General features: G+C 38.3%; 1 protein-coding gene across 3 annotated transcripts in view; it reads left to right on the top strand.

The window, feature by feature from the left end:
* LOC121371686 (cleavage and polyadenylation specificity factor subunit 2-like) overlaps window positions 1-22,854 on the top strand; it is a 224,884-nt gene that overhangs the window by 183,892 nt on the left and 18,138 nt on the right. For all 3 annotated transcript variants that reach the window (XM_041497758.1, XM_041497760.1, XM_041497761.1), the window contains exons 14-16: window positions 2,912-2,969; window positions 7,340-7,373; window positions 22,604-22,746. In XM_041497758.1, the coding sequence (XP_041353692.1) occupies window positions 2,912-2,969; window positions 7,340-7,373; window positions 22,604-22,746 (235 nt within the window). The remainder of the gene's footprint in view (window positions 1-2,911; window positions 2,970-7,339; window positions 7,374-22,603; window positions 22,747-22,854) is intronic.

Here is a 22,854-nt window from a genome sequence, read left to right as displayed (position 1 = left end):
CCACAATTGCTGATTTTTTTTATCAGTAAAATTTATTTTAGGTTATGGTATGTTTGTGTAAATGGTTGGGTGGGAGTGGGAATCTCTGATATTATCAGTGGGTATGGTAACCTCAGTTTATTAAACACCTTTAAATAAAATAACAAAATTAATTCTAAATCAGCTATATTTTAAACAAGTTCAGCATATCAGTTCAGCATAGAAATGTGAATTAAACACCTTTAAATAAAATAACAAATTAATTCTAAATCAGCTATATTTTAAACAAGTTCAGTACCTAAAGGTGAGCAATTGTCCTATTTCTCACTTTATTGCTGAGCAATTGTCCAGTGAGGTATTGTCCGGTGAGGTACTGTCCGGTGAGGTACTGTCCGGTGAGGTATTGTCCGGTGAGCAATTGCCCTACATTCATATTTATTACCATCCGCCCACAATTCACCATTAGATCTATTATTAGGAAATGTATTGATTTTTATTTATTTGTTGGTTGAGTGGGGTTGGTAGGGGTTTTATGTGGTGTGGGTTGGGTGGTCTTTTATTTTATTATTATTTTTGTTATTTTATTTTATTTTGTGTGATTTAATGGTAATATTGTGGTAAACTGGTCTTTCAGTGATTCTGTTACTATATACTGATGGAAATAAATAAGGATCGTGTAAATATTAACAGTAAATTATAATGACAGCAAGTAAAACCCTCATCCATAGTTTCTGCAAATTAACCATAATGACTGGCAATCATTCCCACAGTACTGATATTTAGCCGCACACTACATGTTTAGATTACATATGTATATTACTACACCAGTAATTAATTAAGACTTAATTTACAACCGGCCTCAGTGGTGTAGTGGTTCTGCCATTGGACTTGAGGCTGGTAGGTACTGGGTTCGTATCCCACCTGAGGCAGTGGTGGGGGTTTTTCATGCCAGTGACGCCACATACACAGAGTTTCACCCACTTCACAGTTACTGTTATGAGTGTATGATCCCACATGAGGGATGATTACCCAGCATGCATTGCATACCATACCAAAATGGAAATACTTTACCATTTATTTCTTCATCATCATCCATGTTTGTAATGTCTTAAAAATATTATGTCTCTGTGTTACTTGTTTGTTGGCATTTAAAAAAAAGAACAGAAAGACTTACAGTTTACATTACAAAGTGTTCCCTTATTTCTTTCTGTCAGTATATTCTGTAGCAGACAGTGAAGCTGGTCAAATAGTCGTCAAGTACACACTGGTCTTATGTGGCTGTACACAGTCAAATAACACATTCACCTTTGGTATTTGCACACCCTTGCAAAGTGCCAAATGGTGGCATTTTGTTCCTAGACAGATTAACTTTGGCATTCTTCGTACACTGTCATAAAGATTCCCAGTTGATTAGCCTTGCTACTTGGATGTGTCATAATAAGGAAGAACTCTGTGCTCCTCATATATATTGGAAGGGTAGAATTACCTCCACTACCTTTAACATACAATTGTGAGAAGAAATATTAAAGGAGGGAATGTACGGCTGTTGGAAATAGGAACAGCATGGGCCAAATATTAACCTTGTTATCCTCCAGATACATGTTCGGCTGTTGGAAATAGGAACAGCATGATACAGATATTAACATTGTTATCCTCCAGATACATGTACGGCTGTTGAAAATAGGAACAGCATGATACAGATATTAACCTTGTCATCCCCCAGATACATGTTCAGCTGTTGGAAATAGGAACAGCATGATACAGATTCTAACCTTGTTATTCCCAGACATAGCTGTTGGTAATGGGAATCAAATGGGCCAGTCGTGTATATGCCAGGGTACATTAGCTGTATTGGTCCCCAGGATATTGTCTGAGAATATCTAAGATGCAGTTGCCTGGGTGGATTAGTCGCTCTGCACTTACCGATTCTATTTGTAGCTTTTCTGTCAGGACAGAGTAGATGATTTCTGTTTAAATAATTCTTACAAATGGCAGGTTTCTTAATGCTAAAAAATGGGGGTGAAATTTTCTGTGCTCTGTAAGAATTGTCAACAACATGTTTACCTTGTAATAATATTTACTCAGTTCAACTTTAAACTAAAACTGATTAATCATGCAATGATCTACAGTAGAGGTTATTCTAGTTCATTACAGTACAATTGAAACTCAAGAATTACAACCGTCCATGGGACTGATTAGAAGTAGTGTTAATGGTGTGGTGGTCCTAATACCAAATTACTAATTATTAATGATGATGACTGGTACATATTGATTGTGTATTGCCTCCACCACACCCCACCCCCACCTCTTTTCAGTTGTCGTCAGTAGGGTATAGACGTGTTTGTTTGGTAGATGGGTATTAAAGTACATTGTACTTATAGCCAGAGGGTTCAAACACATTTACTGCGGGCACAGCCTCTGATTGTAATCAGGAATTGTTTCCAAAGTAAGAAAGGGTGGGTTAGTGTTCCCACTGATAAAATTAATAGGTGATGATATTGAATTGGCATTTACAAAGGTAATACATTGGACTGCAAGAATACCATAATAACCATGTGTCTAGTCTTGTTCAGTTGTTTTTTAAAACAATATGACAAAATATTACCATATTTAAAATATTGGTCTTTACACAGCGAATATTGTTTTTTGCTATCTCCTTCCTAAATGGGTATAGACATTTTTTTTTTAGATTTTGCAAAGAAAATTGTGATTGTCATTTTTTAAAATATACACTAACATTAACACAATACCTTCAAAGCAAATACATGTAGTTGTATGTTAATGAACATGCAGCTAACTAATTAAATGACCCCTTATTAAGCATTAATGATGTTTTAATGTATGGTATCAAACTTAACATACAGTAGATGCATTACTGAAATAAATGTCAGCAGTAAAGTGTTAAAACTGTTGTATGGTTGTGTGTTTGCAGGCTTGAAGATTTTCTTATCCTAGACATGATAACAGGTCAAGAAGAAGAGAAAAAGGAAGTGAGTGTTCACCTCTCATATTGTTTTTTTATATTTACTGCGTCGTCTTAAAATAAAAATGTAATTTAAAAAAATGGATGACTCATTGTTATTTGTGATACACATTAGGTTTCATTTAGGTTCTTGTATGTTTTTTTATTTTATTATTCTTGCATAATGTTGTTAAATTAATACATAAATGGTCCCTTTGTTCTTTTGTATTTTAATACTGGATCAGATAGCATCTGATACATAATAAATTTATTGTTTGGTCATGACTTTGTGATGGGGCTAGCATCTGATACATAATAAATTGACTGTTTGGTCATAACTGTGAGATGGGGCTAGCATCTGATACATAATAAATTGACTGTTTGGTCATAACTGTGAGATGGGGCTAGCATCTGATACATAATAAATTGACTGTTTGGTCATAACTGTGAGATGGGGCTAGCATCTGATACATAATAAATGACTGTTTGGTCATAACTGTGAGATGGGGCTAGCATCTGATACATAATATTTTGACTGTTTGGTCATAACTGTGAGATGGGGCTAGCATCTGATACATAATAAATGACTCTTGGTCATAACTGAGATGGGGCTAGCATCTGATACATAATATTTTGACTCTTTGGTCATAACTGTGAGATGGGGCTAGCATCTCATACATAATATTTTGACTGTTTGGTCATAACTGTGAGATGGGGCTAGCATCTGATACATAATAAATTGACTGTTTGGTCATAACTGTGAGATGGGGCTAGCATCTGATACATAATAAATTGACTGTTTGGTCATAACTGTGAGATGGGGCTAGCATCTGATACATAATATTTTGACTGTTTGGTCATAACTGTGAGATGGGGCTAGCATCTGATACATAATAAATTGACTGTTTGGTCATAACTGTGAGATGGGGCTAGCATCTGATACATAATAAATTGACTGTTTGGTCATAACTGTGAGATGGGGCTAGCATCTGATACATAATAAATTGACTGTTTGGTCATAACTGTGAGATGGGGCTAGCATCTGATACATAATATTTTGACTGTTTGGTCATAACTGTGAGATGGGGCTAGCATCTGATACATAATAAATTTACTGTTTGGTCATAACTGTGAGATGGGGCTAGCATCTGATACATAATAAATTTACTGTTTTGTCATAACTGTGAGATGGGGCTAGCATCTGATACATAATAAATGACTCTTTGGTCATAACTGTGAGATGGGGCTAGCATCTGATACATAATATTTTGACTCTTTGGTCATAACTGTGAGATGGGGCTAGCATCTGATACATAATATTTTGACTGTTTGGTCATAACTGTGAGATGGGGCTAGCATCTGATACATAATAAATTGACTGTTTGGTCATAACTGTGAGATGGGGCTAGCATCTGATACATAATATTTTGACTGTTTGGTCATAACTGTGAGATGGGACTAGCATCTGATACATAATAAATTGACTGTTTGGTCATAACTGTGAGATGGGGCTAGCATCTGATACATAATAAATTGACTGTTTGGTCATAACTGTGAGATGGGGCTAGCATCTGATACATAATAAATTGACTGTTTGGTCATAACTGAGATGGGGCTAGCATCTGATACATAATAAATTGACTGTTTGGTCATAACTGTGAGATGGGGCTAGCATCTGATACATAATAAATTGACTGTTTGGTCATAACTGTGAGATGGGGCTAGCATCTGATACATAATAAATTGACTGTTTGGTCATAACTGTGAGATGGGGCTAGCATCTGATACATAATAAATTGACTGTTTGGTCATAACTGTGAGATGGGGCTAGCATCTGATACATAATATTTTGACTGTTTGGTCATAACTGTGAGATGGGGCTAGCATCTGATACATAATAAATTGACTGTTTGGTCATAACTGTGAGATGGGGCTAGCATCTGATACATAATAAATTGACTGTTTGGTCATAACTGTGAGATGGGGCTAGCATCTGATACATAATAAATTGACTGTTTGGTCATAACTGTGAGATGGGGCTAGCATCTGATACATAATATTTTGACTGTTTGGTCATAACTGTGAGATGGGGCTAGCATCTGATACATAATAAATTTACTGTTTGGTCATAACTGTGAGATGGGGCTAGCATCTGATACATAATAAATTTACTGTTTTGTCATAACTGTGAGATGGGGCTAGCATCTGATACATAATAAATGACTCTTTGGTCATAACTGTGAGATGGGGCTAGCATCTGATACATAATATTTTGACTCTTTGGTCATAACTGTGAGATGGGGCTAGCATCTGATACATAATATTTTGACTGTTTGGTCATAACTGTGAGATGGGGCTAGCATCTGATACATAATAAATTGACTGTTTGGTCATAACTGTGAGATGGGGCTAGCATCTGATACATAATATTTTGACTGTTTGGTCATAACTGTGAGATGGGACTAGCATCTGATACATAATAAATTGACTGTTTGGTCATAACTGTGAGATGGGGCTAGCATCTGATACATAATAAATTGACTGTTTGGTCATAACTGTGAGATGGGGCTAGCATCTGATACATAATAAATTGACTGTTTGGTCATAACTGAGATGGGGCTAGCATCTGATACATAATAAATTGACTGTTTGGTCATAACTGTGAGATGGGGCTAGCATCTGATACATAATAAATTGACTGTTTGGTCATAACTGTGAGATGGGGCTAGCATCTGATACATAATAAATTGACTGTTTGGTCATAACTGTGAGATGGGGCTAGCATCTGATACATAATAAATTGACTGTTTGGTCATAACTGTGAGATGGGGCTAGGGGCGGGACGTAGCCCAGTGGTAAAGTACCCGCTAGATGCGTGGTTGGTGTGGGATCGATCTCTGTGGATGGGCCCATTGGGCTATTTCTCGTTCCAGCCAGTGCACCACATATGGTATATCAAAGGTTGTGGTATGTGTTATCTTGTCTGATGGTGCTTATAAAAGATCCCTTGCTACTAATGAAAAAATGTAGTGGGTTTCCTGTCTAAGACTATATGTCCAAATTACCAAATTTTTGACATCCAATAGCCAATGATTAATAAATCGTTAAACAAAACAAAGTTTTTTCTTCTTCTTTTTTGTGTATGGGGCTAGTTAACACAGCAATTTGGTATTACACATATTCCACTTCAGACAGAATTAAATTTTAAACTTTTCTTATCAGATAACTTTTAAATGATTATTGCATCTCAGGTGGGCAGTAAACTATCAATACATCATTGTGTCAGACAGGAGGTCTGCGGAGTAGGAAGCAGTTGAGCCAATATATTGTATTCTTGGAATCCACACAACAGCCCATATCCTGTCTAGGCTTATGTATCTCTGTTTGTGTATTGCTCTGTCTGCAGGCCAAATTAGAAAATTAGAAATACTTTTTGACATAAATATCTGTGTGAGTTTTCATGTGAAAATTACAGCATATTGTGAAAAGAATTGAACATCTTTTATGTCAGTGGCACTGTGGTGTGTAGACACTTCATTCCTCATTAAGCCAAGTGTTATTTTTATGAAGAATGTCAACAGGTATTTTCTTGCTTGTGTGTGTGTGTGTGTGTGTATTTTTATCTACCTCTGGGGCAGGATGTAGCCCATTGGTAAAGCACTTGCTTGATTTGTGGTCGTAAAGGGATCGATCCCTGTTGGTGGACCCATTGGACTATTCCTCATTCCAGCCAGTGCACCATGACTGGTATATCAAAGGTTGTGGTATGGTATTTGCTACCCTGTCACTTGCTATTAATGGAAAAATGTAGCGGGTTTCTTCTCTGGAACTATGTGCAAAAATTACCAAATGTTTGATGTCCAGTAGCTGATGATTAATAAATCAATGTACTCTAGTGGTGTTGTTAAACAAAACAAACTTTTATTCACTGCTAGTATTACTGTAAAAATAAATACAAGACACATTTAGATAGAATATTTCTACTGAACATTTAAAATTTGCCTTTTTACTCGATATGTACTTTGCTATTGATTATGGACATGTGATGCTGGCACTATGATTTTTAGTACATTGTTCTTATTGTCTGAACATCACCAATAAAAGTTTAACCTGTGTGGTCAAATAAAAACAACTGAAAAGCAATGTTGGTGACAAAATTAAGGTTAGCGATGTGCATTAGGCTTTACACATCGCATGATACTCTTTCCCCTTAGAGTATCACGGTTCTGTAGTTTCATCGCTCACTGCATGCAAAGCACCACATTATAAGAAGAATCTATAGGCCACATGTTGATATTCCTTTCACTTGTTATTTAACATACGTTTGACTATGTGATGCATGTAGGATTTTAAATGTCCATCAGTGTGTTAAATACATTGTCATTGTATTTCTTCCAGAGTGAGGTCACAACAACAGAGGATTTACAGAAAGGTGAGAATTTAAATACCACAAGTTATTTTACTGTGTACAAAGGCCATAATAAAACAAATCCCGTCCTGAGGTGAGGATAAAGGCCCACCAACATTTTTAATTGGCCCTCCAAACATACACGTATTTAAATCCTTTAAACATATATGTTCAATGTGCAGTATTTCCAAGGCCATAAAAAAAAAATATTACTGGGCCCTGTTACATTCATGAAGCAATCTTAGCACTACTATCGCCGTAATTACCTACAGATCCACTCACTTACTATTACTGGGCCCCATTCCATTCATGAAGCAATCTTAGCACTACTATCGCCGTAAATACCTACAATTGCGACCTTAATTTTTTCTACGATTGCCAGCCCATTCCAGGCGTAGCTTACTCTTATTGTAAATTACAGTGAAAATTTATAGTCAGTACAAGGCCACTTACATAGATGTCAGATTGCTTTTAGATGATGATTTGACAATTTTCTAAGTAGGATACTATTTGTGTAAAAATAGATCTAATAGAACATATACTTTTTATTAAATTGCTTTCAGTGAAAAGAATTCTAGGCCATACGACCTTCACACAAAAATATGGAAGATAACTCTCATATCTTATGCATTTGGCAATTATCGCTTATTAGTAAATAAACTGACAAAGTTACTTCATGGATGTCTGATACCAATGAATACATCCAAGATGTTCCGGAAAGTTGGAAACCAATGTGAAATATGTAATTTTGAACCTACATTTTTCAACCTCAAATTGTAAAAAAACTACTAATGTAACACTATTTTGATGTGTGTCATAGTTTAGAGGACATATTAGTGAGTCTAATTATCAAATAAAATTTACAGAAGAACTTATTTAATATTTTTTAAATATACTCTTCAAAAGAAGAAACGCAAAACCACATTGTCGTAACATTTGGAGAATTGATTTAATTATTGAATGGTGAGTCTGATAATTACCAAATGTTGCAGGATTGTTCACAATTCACTCTAGTCCATTGTGAGTAAGTGATAGGACACACCACCAAGGTCAAGGTCATCTGGAGTCAATACCGGGTGTGGCCTCCACGTGTGTTGACAACTGCCTGGCACCGCCTGCCCATTGAAGCAACCAGAGTACGGATGACGTCCCGGGGGATGGTGGCCCACTCGGCCTGCAAGGCTGCTGCCAGCTCGGGCAGGGTCTGGGGCTGTGGTTGTCGCTGTCGGAGGCGTCGGTCCAACTCGTCCCATAGATGCTCAATTGGGTTCAAATCCGGTGATATCGATGGCCAAGGAAGGACATTAATGTTGTTGTTCTGTAGGAAAGCCGTTGTGAGACGTGCTGTGTGAGGCCTGGCGTTGTCATGTTGGAACACTGCGTTGGCGTTGGCCATAACTGGAACGATGTGTGGCCGGAGGATCTGGTCAATGTAGCCCTGTGCATTCAGGTTGCCCTGCACGTGGACCAGGTCAGTTCTGCCAGTGTGTGAGATGGCTGCCCACACCATGACACTACCCCCGCCGAATCTGTCCACTTCCTGCACGCAGTTTGCCGCATAACGTTCACCACGACGCCTATACACGCGACATCTTCCATCATGACGTCGGAGCAGAAATCGAGACTCGTCACTGAACCACACCTGTCTCCATCGCAGTTGAGGCCATTGTCGATGAATCTGGCACCACTGCAGTCGGAGTCAACGGTGTTGTGGTGTTAAGATGACACCTCGAACTGGACGTCTGGCACGAATTCCTACCTCACGTAGGCGGTTCCGTACGGTCTGGTCGGATATCCTGCGCAAACCTGGTATTGCTGCGGCTGTGGAGGTGGCAGTAGTCAATCATTCCCGAAGGTGGCGTACCCGGATGTAGCGGTCCTGCCCGGGGGTAGTGACCCGTGGTCGACCGGATCTAGGGAGGTCACGTGTTGATCCATGTTGCTGGTAACGGTCCCACAGTCTGGAGATGGTGCTTGGGGACACATGGAATGCCCTGGCAACGGCCGTTCTGGATTCGCCTGCGTCTAGTCGGCCGATGGCATTGTTTCTCTGCGGTTCACTGAGACGTGGCATGTCCTGGATTGTCAACTGTCGGCCAGATACAGAGACCAGGCAAGCGAACACCCTGCACTTTTATACTGTCGGTGTTCATGTTGCACGGCCAGACAACGCACGTGCAGTGGTGACATGGTTTGCACGTGGCTGCGTTTTTGCGAATATTCACATTTTGGAACTTTATTGTACAGTAGCTGCATTTTATCGAATGTAACCGTGGGAATGTGTTTGGGACATGTAATGACCTTATATTCACAAAGCATGAACCGGTAGGAAACATAAAATCGGAGTTATAACCCATTTGTACCCTTTTGCGTTTCTTTTTTTGAAGAGTATATATTTTTAAAACTCTACGATCATGATCCATTGTTTATGATGCTTTCACAAAGTTTATTTTCACATTCAATCGATGACCAGTAATCCCATCCATTATCTGCTTCAAAGTCTGTATTATCAGTTATTTTCGGCGAAAATCATCCTTTACAAATATTCAGTTTTCATTAAATAATAATGTCCAACATTTTTTTAAATAAATAATTATACAAATAGCGAGAAATCTAACCCATGTGCGCAGTATGTCATCAATAATGTTTACACAAATTTAGATACTTCTTTGTTTTCTTTTCGATATTGCGATAACAATTTAAATACTAATACCAGTTAACAAAATATACTCAACGTGTTGGATTGTCATTCTACTATGTTCTAGCATTCACAGAATCAAGATAGATAACTCCTGTGAATGTTGACAACTCTGTTTGCTAAGACCGGTTGCATTTTTACATTAGTTTTGCAAATCTCGACTACTCGAGAATGGGAGGGAAAGAGTTAAAGGGGCGCTTACGACTACCGTAAGGTTGCTTTGTGGAACGGCTGTAAAGTTTACAGTGCCAGTTGTAAAACTCATCGTAAGTCACTACAATTAATCTTAGCTACCATTCTCTAGTGGAACGGCTGTAAACTTTACGGTGCCAGTTGTAAAACTCATCGTAAGTCACTACAATTAATCTTAGCTACAATTCTTTCATGGAATGGGGCCTTGGTCAATAAAGTGTTGAATTATTTAATTTAAAAACCTTTTGCCATCCAACCAGTTCCCCATGACTGGTATATCAAAGGTCGTGGTATGTGCTGTCCTGTCTGTGCGAAAGTGCTGCTGTTAAGACAATATGTCAGAATTATAAAACATTTTACATTCAATAGCTAATGATTAATAAATCAATGTCCTCTAGTAGTGTAATTAAACAAAACAAACTTTCACTTTTTACAAACATTCTTAAAGTATGGGAAACCTATTATGTAAAAATATTCATTTTTGTAAAAGCTACAGTAACTATAGTTATACTACCTTATAACTAGAAATTTTTATGGTCTAAAATGTTTGTAGTTTGAGCATTAAAAACATTTCAATGTTTCTTATTTTCAGGGTTTGGTAACTCTGAAATGAGAGTGTTTTTATTTTTGTGGTTTAGCATATTGATTATTCTATTCCATATATAATCCACATTAAAAGTTTCACATCAACTTCCATTTGCATGGTATCGCCTTTCCTGAAAGTTAAACAATAGTGCACTCAATTTCAATTGAGTAATATGGTATGCTATTAGCGAGACAACCGAACAATCATTTGTTTTATAGTAAGCCACCTAAGATTTGTGTGAGACGTTTTCTAAGTCAGACTGTGTTTTGTTTAATCTGAGCTTGACATGTTTCATTCACACTGGTATGTAAGCTGGCTCAATATACATGGACCAGCAGGGCTTTAGATCTCACTCGTTTGGGCACAACGGACACTTTTGTCTTTTCTGGGTGCAGGGATGTCGTTTTAGTTCAGGAAGGTCATTTTAGTTCAGTACTGTCGTTAACAGCTGCTGTAGAGTTGTAAATATTCAGAAATACATTTCAAGTTATTTTTATATTATTAAACTTAACATTTCAGTGGTTTTGAGGTCAAATATATTGAGGTCAGCATGTCTGTACTTAATTTGGGCATAATTATTTCATGCATATGTATTTTGGGCACAGCGTTTATCGCCTCGATTTTGATTCAATCTAAGGCCCTGACTAGCATATAGCACACATGCCTGAGTACATACGGTACAGAATATAACAGGGCGCATGCAATGGGCGAAGTGAGCCAAAACTTCACCTTGACCAGCTTGATTTCGCTATGCCAGTCACCGTAAGGCGAAATCTGTGTCGCCTTTTAAAAATAGTGATCACTTATATTGTACACAATCAAGGATGATAGGTTGGGTCATGCTCCACCGGAAAATACATTGAAACCATCTTGTCATTTTTATTCAATGTATTGTGTATGTTTCTCTAACGCTGTTGTGGAACAACCTGAGTGTAGTAAAGTTCCATTCTGTTTTGAAACAAAACATTTGTTGGGATTAGCAGACCTTGACATGATTAACTACAAATGTATTTTCACACCGACTTTCTCATAATAAACAAAGATATTGAAATTATAAAATAATATAGGCAAACCTGTCCTAGTGGCCAATGTAAATTTTATAAACAAAAGTATGTTAAACAACAATGACAAGGTGTAAGAAATAAGCGATCTTCATGCCTTCATGAAAACTAGTCCTCATTCAGTCTGACATCTCCACTGTGTATCAATTAAGAAATTGTGACTGTGAAATGCAGATGCTCGCCTCTGCATGGAGTAGTGATTAAATAAAAAGGGCATGAATTCCATACGGTTAAATTAGTGCTTTTCAGTTACATTTTATTATTTCTGAAAAAAAGAGCGACATGTGGAATGGTGATTTGTAGAAACCTCTAGAGCACACATTCATCAGTTAGCAGTATAGACGGTAAACCATAAAAAAAATGACAGAATGTAAATCTTGCACCTGTATTTAGCGGCCACTTGTCGTAAGCAGTTGCTTTTGACTACTATTTTGTATGGCCGCTTCAGACATGTTTGACGGTATGGGGTTAATATCTTCTTTTTGCATATTTTGGGGGGGTTTTGGATTAAAAATTCAAGTCTCCCTCCTGTTAAAAACTTCGCCCTCTCAAAAGTTTGAGAGAGAAGTGACTTTACTCTATGATTTTGCATGAGGCCTGTATAATAACCTGGTGTCTTGAATACACCATTCCCTTGCAGTTTCTTGTGATCTGCGCTTGGCAGCAAATAAAAATTTGCAGTATATAAATTATCAGTTTATTGTGGTGTTATATTTTCGAGCTGTTCACTTACCCTCGAATTAAAAATCCACGAACATTTCCAGTTAACCAGTATTCAACATTGACTGTTCTATCCCCAAGGGTAAAACACTCACCCACTAATCATAGTCTAGACAGTTATTAAAGATTTATTTAAAGATTTAAACATGTTGCTCTGTGCACTCAAATCAGTAGCATGGGTTACCTGTTCAGGACATTGGTTAATATATTAGTATACATCAACAGGCCTACTGTCATCTTCCTCCAGTTATAGCCCTGATCAGCCTAGCACATATACCTGAGTACATACTGTACAGAATATAAGCCTACTGTCATCATAATGGAATCTTCCTCCAGTTATAGCCCTGATCAGCCTAGCACATATACCTGAGTACATACTGTACAGAATATAAGCCTACTGTCATCATATTGGCATCTTCCTCCAGTTATAGCCCTGATCAGCCTAGCACATATACCTGAGTACGTACTGTACAGAATATAAGCCTACTGTCATCATATTGGCATCTTCCTCCAGTTATAGCCCTGATCAGCCTAGCACATATACCTGAGTACGTACTGTACAGAATATAAGCCTACTGTCATCATATTGGCATCTTCCTCCAGTTATAGCCCTGATCAGCCTAGCACATATACCTGAGTACGTACTGTACAGAATATAAGCCTACTGTCATCATATTGGCATCTTCCTCCAGTTATAGCCCTGATCAGCCTAGCACATATACCTAAGTACATACTGTACAGAATATAAGCCTACTGTCATCATAATGGAATCTTCCTCCAGTTATAGCCCTGATCAGCCTAGCACATATACACATGTACCTGAGTACATACTGTACAGAATATAAGCCTACTGTCATCATATTGGCATCTTCCTCCAGTTATAGCCCTGATCAGCCTAGCACATATACCTGAGTACGTACTGTACAGAATATAAGCCTACTGTCATCATATTGGCATCTTCCTCCAGTTATAGCCCTGATCAGCCTAGCACATATACCTGAGTACGTACTGTACAGAATATAAGCCTACTGTCATTATATTGGCATCTTCCTCCAGTTATAGCCCTGATCAGCCTAGCGCATATACCCGAGTACGTACTGTACAGAATATAAGCCTACTGTCATTATATTGGCATCTTCCTCCAGTTATAGCCCTGATCAGCCTAGCACATATATACCTGAGTACATACTGTACAGAATATAAGCCTGCTGTCATTATATTGGCATCTTCCTCCAGTTATAGCCCTGATCAGCCTAGCACATATACCTGAGTATGTACTGTACAGAATATAAGCCTACTGTCATCATATTGGCATCTTCCTCCAGTTATAGCCCTGATCAGCCTAGCACATGTACCTGAGTACGTACTGTACAGAATATAAGCCTCCTGTCATCATATTGGCATCTTCCTCCAGTTATAGCCCTGATCAGCCTAGCACATATACCTGAGTACGTACTGTACAGAATATAAGCCTGCTGTCATTATATTGGCATCTTCCTCCAGTTATAGCCCTGATCAGCCTAGCACATATACCTGAGTACGTACTGTACAGAATATAAGCCTACTGTCATCATATTGGCATCTTCCTCCAGTTATAGCCCTGATCAGCCTAGCACATATACCTGAGTACGTACTGTACAGAATATAAGCCTACTGTCATATTGGCATCTTCCTCCAGTTATAGCCCTGATCAGCCTAGCACATATACCTGAGTATGTACTGTACAGAATATAAGCCTACTGTCATCATATTGGCATCTTCCTCCAGTTATAGCCCTGATCAGCCTAGCACATATACCTGAGTACGTACTGTACAGAATATAAGCCTACTGTCATCATATTGGCATCTTCCTCCAGTTATAGCCGTGATCAGCCTAGCACATATACCTGAGTACGTACTGTACAGAATATAAGCCTACTGTCATCATATTGGCATCTTCCTCCAGTTATAGCTCTGATCAGCCTAGTGCATATACCTGAGTACGTACTGTACAGAATATAATAACCTGGTGTCTTCCCTTGCAGTTTCTTGGGATCTGCGCATGGCAGTAAATACAAATTATCAGTTTTTGTTGTGATCACAATTAATATTTTTCTCAGAATTTGCATCTATGAATAGACACACACACACACACACACACACACACACACACAGTAGAGAAAGTACCTCATTGTAGAATAACAGATACATCCATCCATTTTGTTAATTTTTAAACAATAATTATTTCATTAAAGACTGTCCATTAGACTATTGAAAGTGTCATCTAACTAGTGATCCACAACAGTATGTGAAAGGCTGTGGTATGTGCTGTCTTGTCTGTGGGAAAGTATGTAAAAGATTCCTGATTTATATAAAGTTGTAGTGAAATGCCTATGTGTTTATGTTAGCATATCAAATGTTTCACATCCAATAGCCAATGATTAATAAATCAATGTGCTCTACCGAGGTCATTAAACAAAACTAACTTTGACCTTTAAAAGTGTTATCTACATAAAGTATTCAATATCCAATTCTTAATGTCATTTGGTATTGAATTTCCATTTTCTAGTTAAAATATTGATTAACAGTTTTTAACATTCTTTGATTACCATTTGCCAATTTTCATTATAAAACTGCTGTTTTTTAATCATCATTTAGTTTAAAATTTGTGATAACTGTCTAAAAAATAAAACTACAAACAAACTTTTTTCAATATATAAATTACAAATAAATCTTGAAGTAACACAAGTAAAGAAGCGAAGAAAACATATTTATCCTCAATTTGCTTATGTTTTTTCTATATTTTAATCTTCTCCCTGCAAGTTATTTTTTGTGTTAATTAGCTTCCTGATGTGAAGTTCACTGGCATGTCAAGATGTTTTTGATTGATTAATGCATTGGTGAACACTTCATCCATACTTGCATGGATACAAGTGACCCTCTTGGGTCATTACCACTCATGGGGGCCTCACATTGGCAATTGATCAGGATGTTATTATTTTCACTATATTAGATTATTTGCAAATGAGAAGCACTAATCTCTCAAACTACAGATGTGTGAAAATGTCTTATCAGATAACCAGCATTCATAATCATGCCTGCACAAAGATTTGAAAAAAATAAAATTAATTAGTGTTTTGCTTAGTCTGGAGTAAGATGTAGCCCAGTATTAGAGTGCTCGCCTGATGCACGGTCAGTCTGGGATCAATCCCCTTCACTGGGCTCATTGGCCTATTTCTAGTTCTAGCCAGTGCACTATGACTACAGTATATCAAAGGATGTGGTATGTGCCATCCTGACTTTGGAATGGTGCATATAAAAGTGTCGCTATACTAATGAAAAAATGTAGCAGGTGTCTAAGACTGTATGTCAGAATTATCAATGATCAGTGGGTTCTGTTCTGGTTGGGTCATCACACACACACACACACACACACAACCACACATACACAACCACACACACACACACACAACCACACACACACACAACCACACAAACACACAACCACACACACACACATACAACCACACACACAACCACACATACACACAACCACACAACCACACACAACCACACATACACAATCAGACACAACCACAACCACATACATACACACACACAACCACACACACATACATACACACACAACCACACATACAACCACACACACAACACACACACACATACAACCACACACATACAACCACACACACATACAACCACACACACAACCACACACACACAACCATACACAACCACACACACATACAACCACACACATAATCACACACACACAACCACACACACACAACCACACACACACACAACCACACACACAATCACACACACATACAACCACACACAACCACACACACACACAACCACACACACACATACAACCCACACACACAACCACACACACATACAACCACACACAAACCACACACACAACCACACACACACAACCACACACACACACACAACCACACACACGCATACACACACAACCACACACACACAAACACACACACATACAGACACACATACAGACACAACCACACAACCACACACACACACACACAAACCACACAGACACACACACACACACACACAACTACACACATACACACAACCACACAGACACACAAACACAACCACACACACACACAACCACACATACACAACCACACATACACACACAACCACACACACACAACCTCACATACACAACCACACATACACACACAACCACACATACACAAAACCACACACACAACCACACATACACACACAAACCACACACACACAACCACACACACATACAACCACACACACAACCACATATACACAACCACACACACACACAACCACACACACAACCACACATACACACATACACAACCACACATACACACACACAACCACACGCACACAACCACACATACATACACAACCACACATACACACACAACCACACACACACAACCACACACACACAACCACACATACACACACAACCACACACACACATACACAACCACACACACATACATACACACACAACCACACATACAACCACACACACACACATACAACCACACACACAACCACACATAGACACAACCACACACACACACACAACCACACACAACCACACACACACACAACCACACACGCACAACCACACACCCACAACCACACACACACAACCACACACACACGCAACCACACACACACATACAACCACACACAAACCACACACACACACAACCACACACACAACCACACACACACAACCACACACACACACACACAACCACACACAGACACACACACACACAGACACTCACACAGAACCACACACACACATACACACACACACAACCACACATACACAACCACACATACACACACACACAACCACACACACAACCACACATACACAACCACACATACACAACCACACACACAACCACACATACACAACCACACACACACAACCACACACACAACCAGACATAGACAGATACACACAACCACACATACACACACACACAACCACACATACACAACCACACACATAATCACACATACACAACCACACACACACACAACCACACACACAACCACACACACATACACAACCACACACACAACCACACATACACACATGCACACACACAACCACACATACACAACCACACACACACACAACCACACACACAACCACACACACACATACAACCACACACATACACAACCACACATACACACACACACAACCACACACACACAACCACACATACACACACACACATACACAACCACACACACAACCACACATACACAACCACACACACAACCACACATACACAACCATGCACACACACCACACACACACAACAATACACACAACCACACACACACACAACCACACACACACCACACACAACCATACATACACACATACACACATACACAACTACACATACACACACAACCACAACCACACACACACACACAACTACACATACACAACCACACATACACACACACAACCACACACACACACACACATACATACACACATACACACAACCACACATACAACCACACACACAACCACACACACACAACCACACACACACACCACACACACACACAACCACACACACAACCACATACACACAACCACACACACACACATACAACCACACACAAACCACATACACACACACAACCACACACACACACAACCACACACACACACAACCACACACACACAACCACACATACACAACCACACATACACACACACACAACCACACATACACAACCACACACACAACCACATACACAACCACACACACAACCACACACACACAACCACACACACAACCACACACACAACCACAGACACACATACAACCACACACACACAACCACACACACAACCACACACACAACCACACATACACAACTACAGACACACACAGACACACACATACAACCACAGACACACACACACATACACACACACACATAGACACACACAGACACATACACAGACACAACCACCACAGACACACACACACACACACACACAACCACAGACACAAACAGACACACACAGACACACACACACACAAATGCACACAGACACACACACAGACACAACCGATATGTAGTTCTGTGTTAAGGTGCTTGTCTGAGATGCAATGAATGGATCATTTGTCATTTGGTATTTTAAATATAAAAGTCTTGTTGCTGCTAATAAAAAGAGTAGGCTATATGTCACAATACAGGGTACCCACGGGACAGGGAAAACAGGAAAAATGGTTTTAACAAATTCCCTGCAGGGAAAATTCATGGAATTTGAAATTTTGGTCTGATTTATGGAAAGTAGTGGGAATTTTATTTGGGTGTAATGGAATGTGAAAAAATATCAGGGAATTTTGTTGAGTCCTATATTGTATACTGTGGATCTTGAAATTAATGCGTTCCTAAATTAATATGATTGACAGTAGGCAGACTAAAATGCGACATGAAATTAATGCAATTGGCCTCCCTTTGAAATATTACTTTTCTAACAACGCACATCTGTGTACTTTTCGGTTAAATCAAAGTTACAGGCCTCTTCAATGAGATGAACTCATGAACATGTCTGTGTACACATCAAGTAACCTGTTTAGTCCCTTGTGTTTTTAATGAGATCAACTCACTAACATGTCTGTGTACACATCAAGTAACCTGTTTAGTCCCTTGTGTTTTCAATGAGATCAACTCACGAACATGTCTGTGTACACATCAAGTAACCTGTTTAGTCCCTTGTGTTTTCAATGAGATCAACTCACGAACATGTCTGTGTACACATCAAGTAACCTGTTTAGTCCCTTGTGTTTTCAATGAGATCAACTCAAGAACATGTCTGTGTACACATCAAGTAACCTGTTTAGTCCCTTGTGTTTTCAATGAGATCAACTCACGAACATGTCTGTGTACACATCAAGTAACCTGTTTAGTCCCTTGTGTTTTGAATGAGATCAACTCACGAACATGTCTGTGTACACATCAAGTAACCTGTTTAGTCCCTTGTGTTTTGAATGAGATCAACTCACGAACATGTCTGTGTACACATCAAGTAACCTGTTTAGTCCCTTGTGTTTTGAATGAGATCAACTCACGAACATGTCTGTGTACACATCAAGTAACCTGTTTAGTCCCTTGTATTTTGAATGAGATCAACTCACGAACATGTCTGTGTACACATCAAGTAACCTGTTTAGTCCCTTGTGTTTTCAATGAGATCCACTCACGTACATGTCTGTGTGCACATCAAGTAACCTGTTTAGTCCCTTGTGTTTTCAATGAGATCAACTCACGAACATGTCTGTGTACACATCAAGTAACCTGTTTAGTCCCTATTGTCTTCAATGAGATCAACTCACTAACAGGTCTGTGTACACATCAAGTAACTTGTTTAGACCCTTGTGTTTTTAATGAGATCAACTCACGAACATGTCTGTGTACACATCAAGTAACCTGATTAGTTCCTTGTGTTTTAATGAGATCAACTCACGAACATGTCTGTGTACACATCAAGTAACCTGTTTAGTCCCTTGTGTTTTCAATGAGATCAACTCACGAACATGTCTGTGTACACATCAAGTAACCTGTTTAGTCCCTTGTGTTTTCAATGAGATCAACTCATGAACAGGTCTGTGTACACATCAAGTAACCTGTTTAGTCCCTTGTGTTTTCAATGAGATCAACTCACGAACATGTCTGTGTACACATCAAGTAACCTGTTTAGTCCCTTGTGTTTTCAATGAGATCAACTCACGAACATGTCTGTGTACACATCAATTAACCTGTTTAGTCCCTATTGTCTTCAATGAGATCAACTCACGAACATGTCTGTGTACACATCAATTAACCTGTTTAGACCCTAGTGTTTTTAATGAGATCAACTCACTAACATGTCTGTGTACACATCAAGTAACCTGTTTAGTCCCTAGTGTTTTTGGTGAAATCAACTGAAAGCATATTTTTACAATAATTTACGTAACGTGTATAGTTACTTAAATCTGCCTAAACATTAGCCTACATGTAGGCCTACCATTACAACTGTATCTTCCTTATCTGTGAACAGTGATTTCAAAGTCATAATGAAAGAATAATTCACAAAGTGGTATGCCAACAAAGTTACAGCAAACTTGAACAGTAAAAACAAAGAAACGGTTGACCTCAGGATTAGTGTGGTAAAACCCATTCAAACGCATTTGACAGGGTGGCCAAAGACCCTGCAATTGTCACATGTGGCTAGCATCTTGCCGGACAATTAGTCTGTCTCGCCTACGAATAGTGTTGTATAAATATATTAGAATTTTAATCTTTGCTTTTTTTTAATAACGTGAGACATATAGACAAAACATAAAAATGAATGTGTCATATTACTAATGCGAATAACACGAACTCACATTTTTCGCATTAATATTATGATCACATTAATTTCAGGATATACAGTATACAAAATCATGTAAAAATGTAATAAACCTAAGATATTGGTGTTTTGGATTCCTTTGTCTTTTTCACGAGGGTATTGAATGATAGCTACTGATGATTTCTAGTGTATGGTTCAAAAACTATCTATTTATTTTTATTGAGAAATCATCTGGTCACTTTATCAAATTGTACCACCAAGGAAAATGTCATGTTTATATGATCTATATATAGCACCCTTGACAGTAGAAGTCAAGAGCAGACCAGACTTAATCTATATACAAGTATTGTTATATTTGTAAACTATAATCTTTATATTCAGCATGTAGCTTTTACATGTAGTTTGTCAGTCATCGAGGAAAAAGCTTTGGCGCTTTACTTCGCTCAACAGCATGTTCGCTGAAGAGCAGAATCGAAACAACTTCAAACAACCTACTTGCCCACCTGCGGTGTACAACTGTGTAGTGTAAATTGCTGGCACAAGCTGCTGTATATTATGTAATCAGTTTTGTATGTGATGTTTATATATGTTCTATGGATCTCTGATCTGAAATAAAAATCTATTATTATTATTATTATTATAATACAACATAATGCCTAATGTTTTCCTCAAGGACCACAATAAACATTTGTAGTTTTTATGGCTAGGCAATATTAACAGTAACTGGAACACTTAAAATTTAATGAGTTGACATGTACACACACACATATATATATTGTAACAGTATGTTTTGGGGTGGGTGGGTTTTTTTGTAACAGTATGTTGATTATGGTATTTGGAGGTGAAGGTGCAGCTACTGGGGGTGGCAAGAGTATTTTATTGTCTATAATAAAATATGGATATCAGACAGGGAAAAATATTTTACAACAGGAAAAATTTAGGGAAAATACAGAATTTTAATTTGAAAATTCTGTGGGTACCCTGCAATAACAAATTTCTCATTATTAAGATCAAAGTTCACAATACCTTGATTGACATTTCTGATTAAACAATGGCCTGGGGTCATTAAAGAGATATTATTTTCCTTTCAGTTAATGAACTATACAGGGGTTATTTGTTAACAGGTGAAAACTCTGAATCCCATTAAAATTTACCTTAAATTTGTAAATTTACCTTCAAAGTGAGGGCAGGATTTAGCTCAGTCTGTTGAGTGCTCGCTTGAGGTGCTCGTGTCGCAGAATCGAACCATTCAACTGATTAAGTTTTTTCTTGTTCCAACCAGTGCTACAGAACTGGTCAAAGGCCATGGTATGTGCTTTCCTGTCTGTGGGAAAGTGCATATAAAATATCCTTTGCTGCTTATTAAGTATGCATGATTATATGTTATTATGCACTAAACTTCTGTTTTTAAACATTGTTAAAGTGGATCTTAAGAACAGATTCACAACCATTTTTATTTTATTAGAAGACGTTTGTTCATGGTGATAAAGTGCTAAAAGAATACATTTATTATTATTGTATATTATGACAGTATTTCAAAGATTCATGAAATTGATATTGGGTGTTTAATTGCAGATGTGATGGAAGTGCCTACAAAATGCATCTCCTCTAATGTGACCCTTGATGTCAATGCTAGCGTGTTGTACATTGACTTTGAAGGCCGGTCTGACGGTGACTCTATCAGGAAACTGTTGGCCCAGGTTAAACCCAGGCAGTTGGTATGTATCTGTAATCTGTGTATCTTAAACAAAATTCACTCATAGGCTTTACTATGGGGTCCAGAAAAGCAAAACAACAACAAAATGTTACTGTGACATACTAAAGAA

This window comes from Gigantopelta aegis, chromosome 4, assembly GCF_016097555.1.
Source record: "Gigantopelta aegis isolate Gae_Host chromosome 4, Gae_host_genome, whole genome shotgun sequence".
NCBI lineage: Eukaryota > Metazoa > Mollusca > Gastropoda > Neomphalida > Peltospiridae > Gigantopelta > Gigantopelta aegis.
The sequence above is the reverse complement of the archived record's forward strand: the minus strand, read 5'-3'. Positions and strand labels throughout refer to the sequence as shown.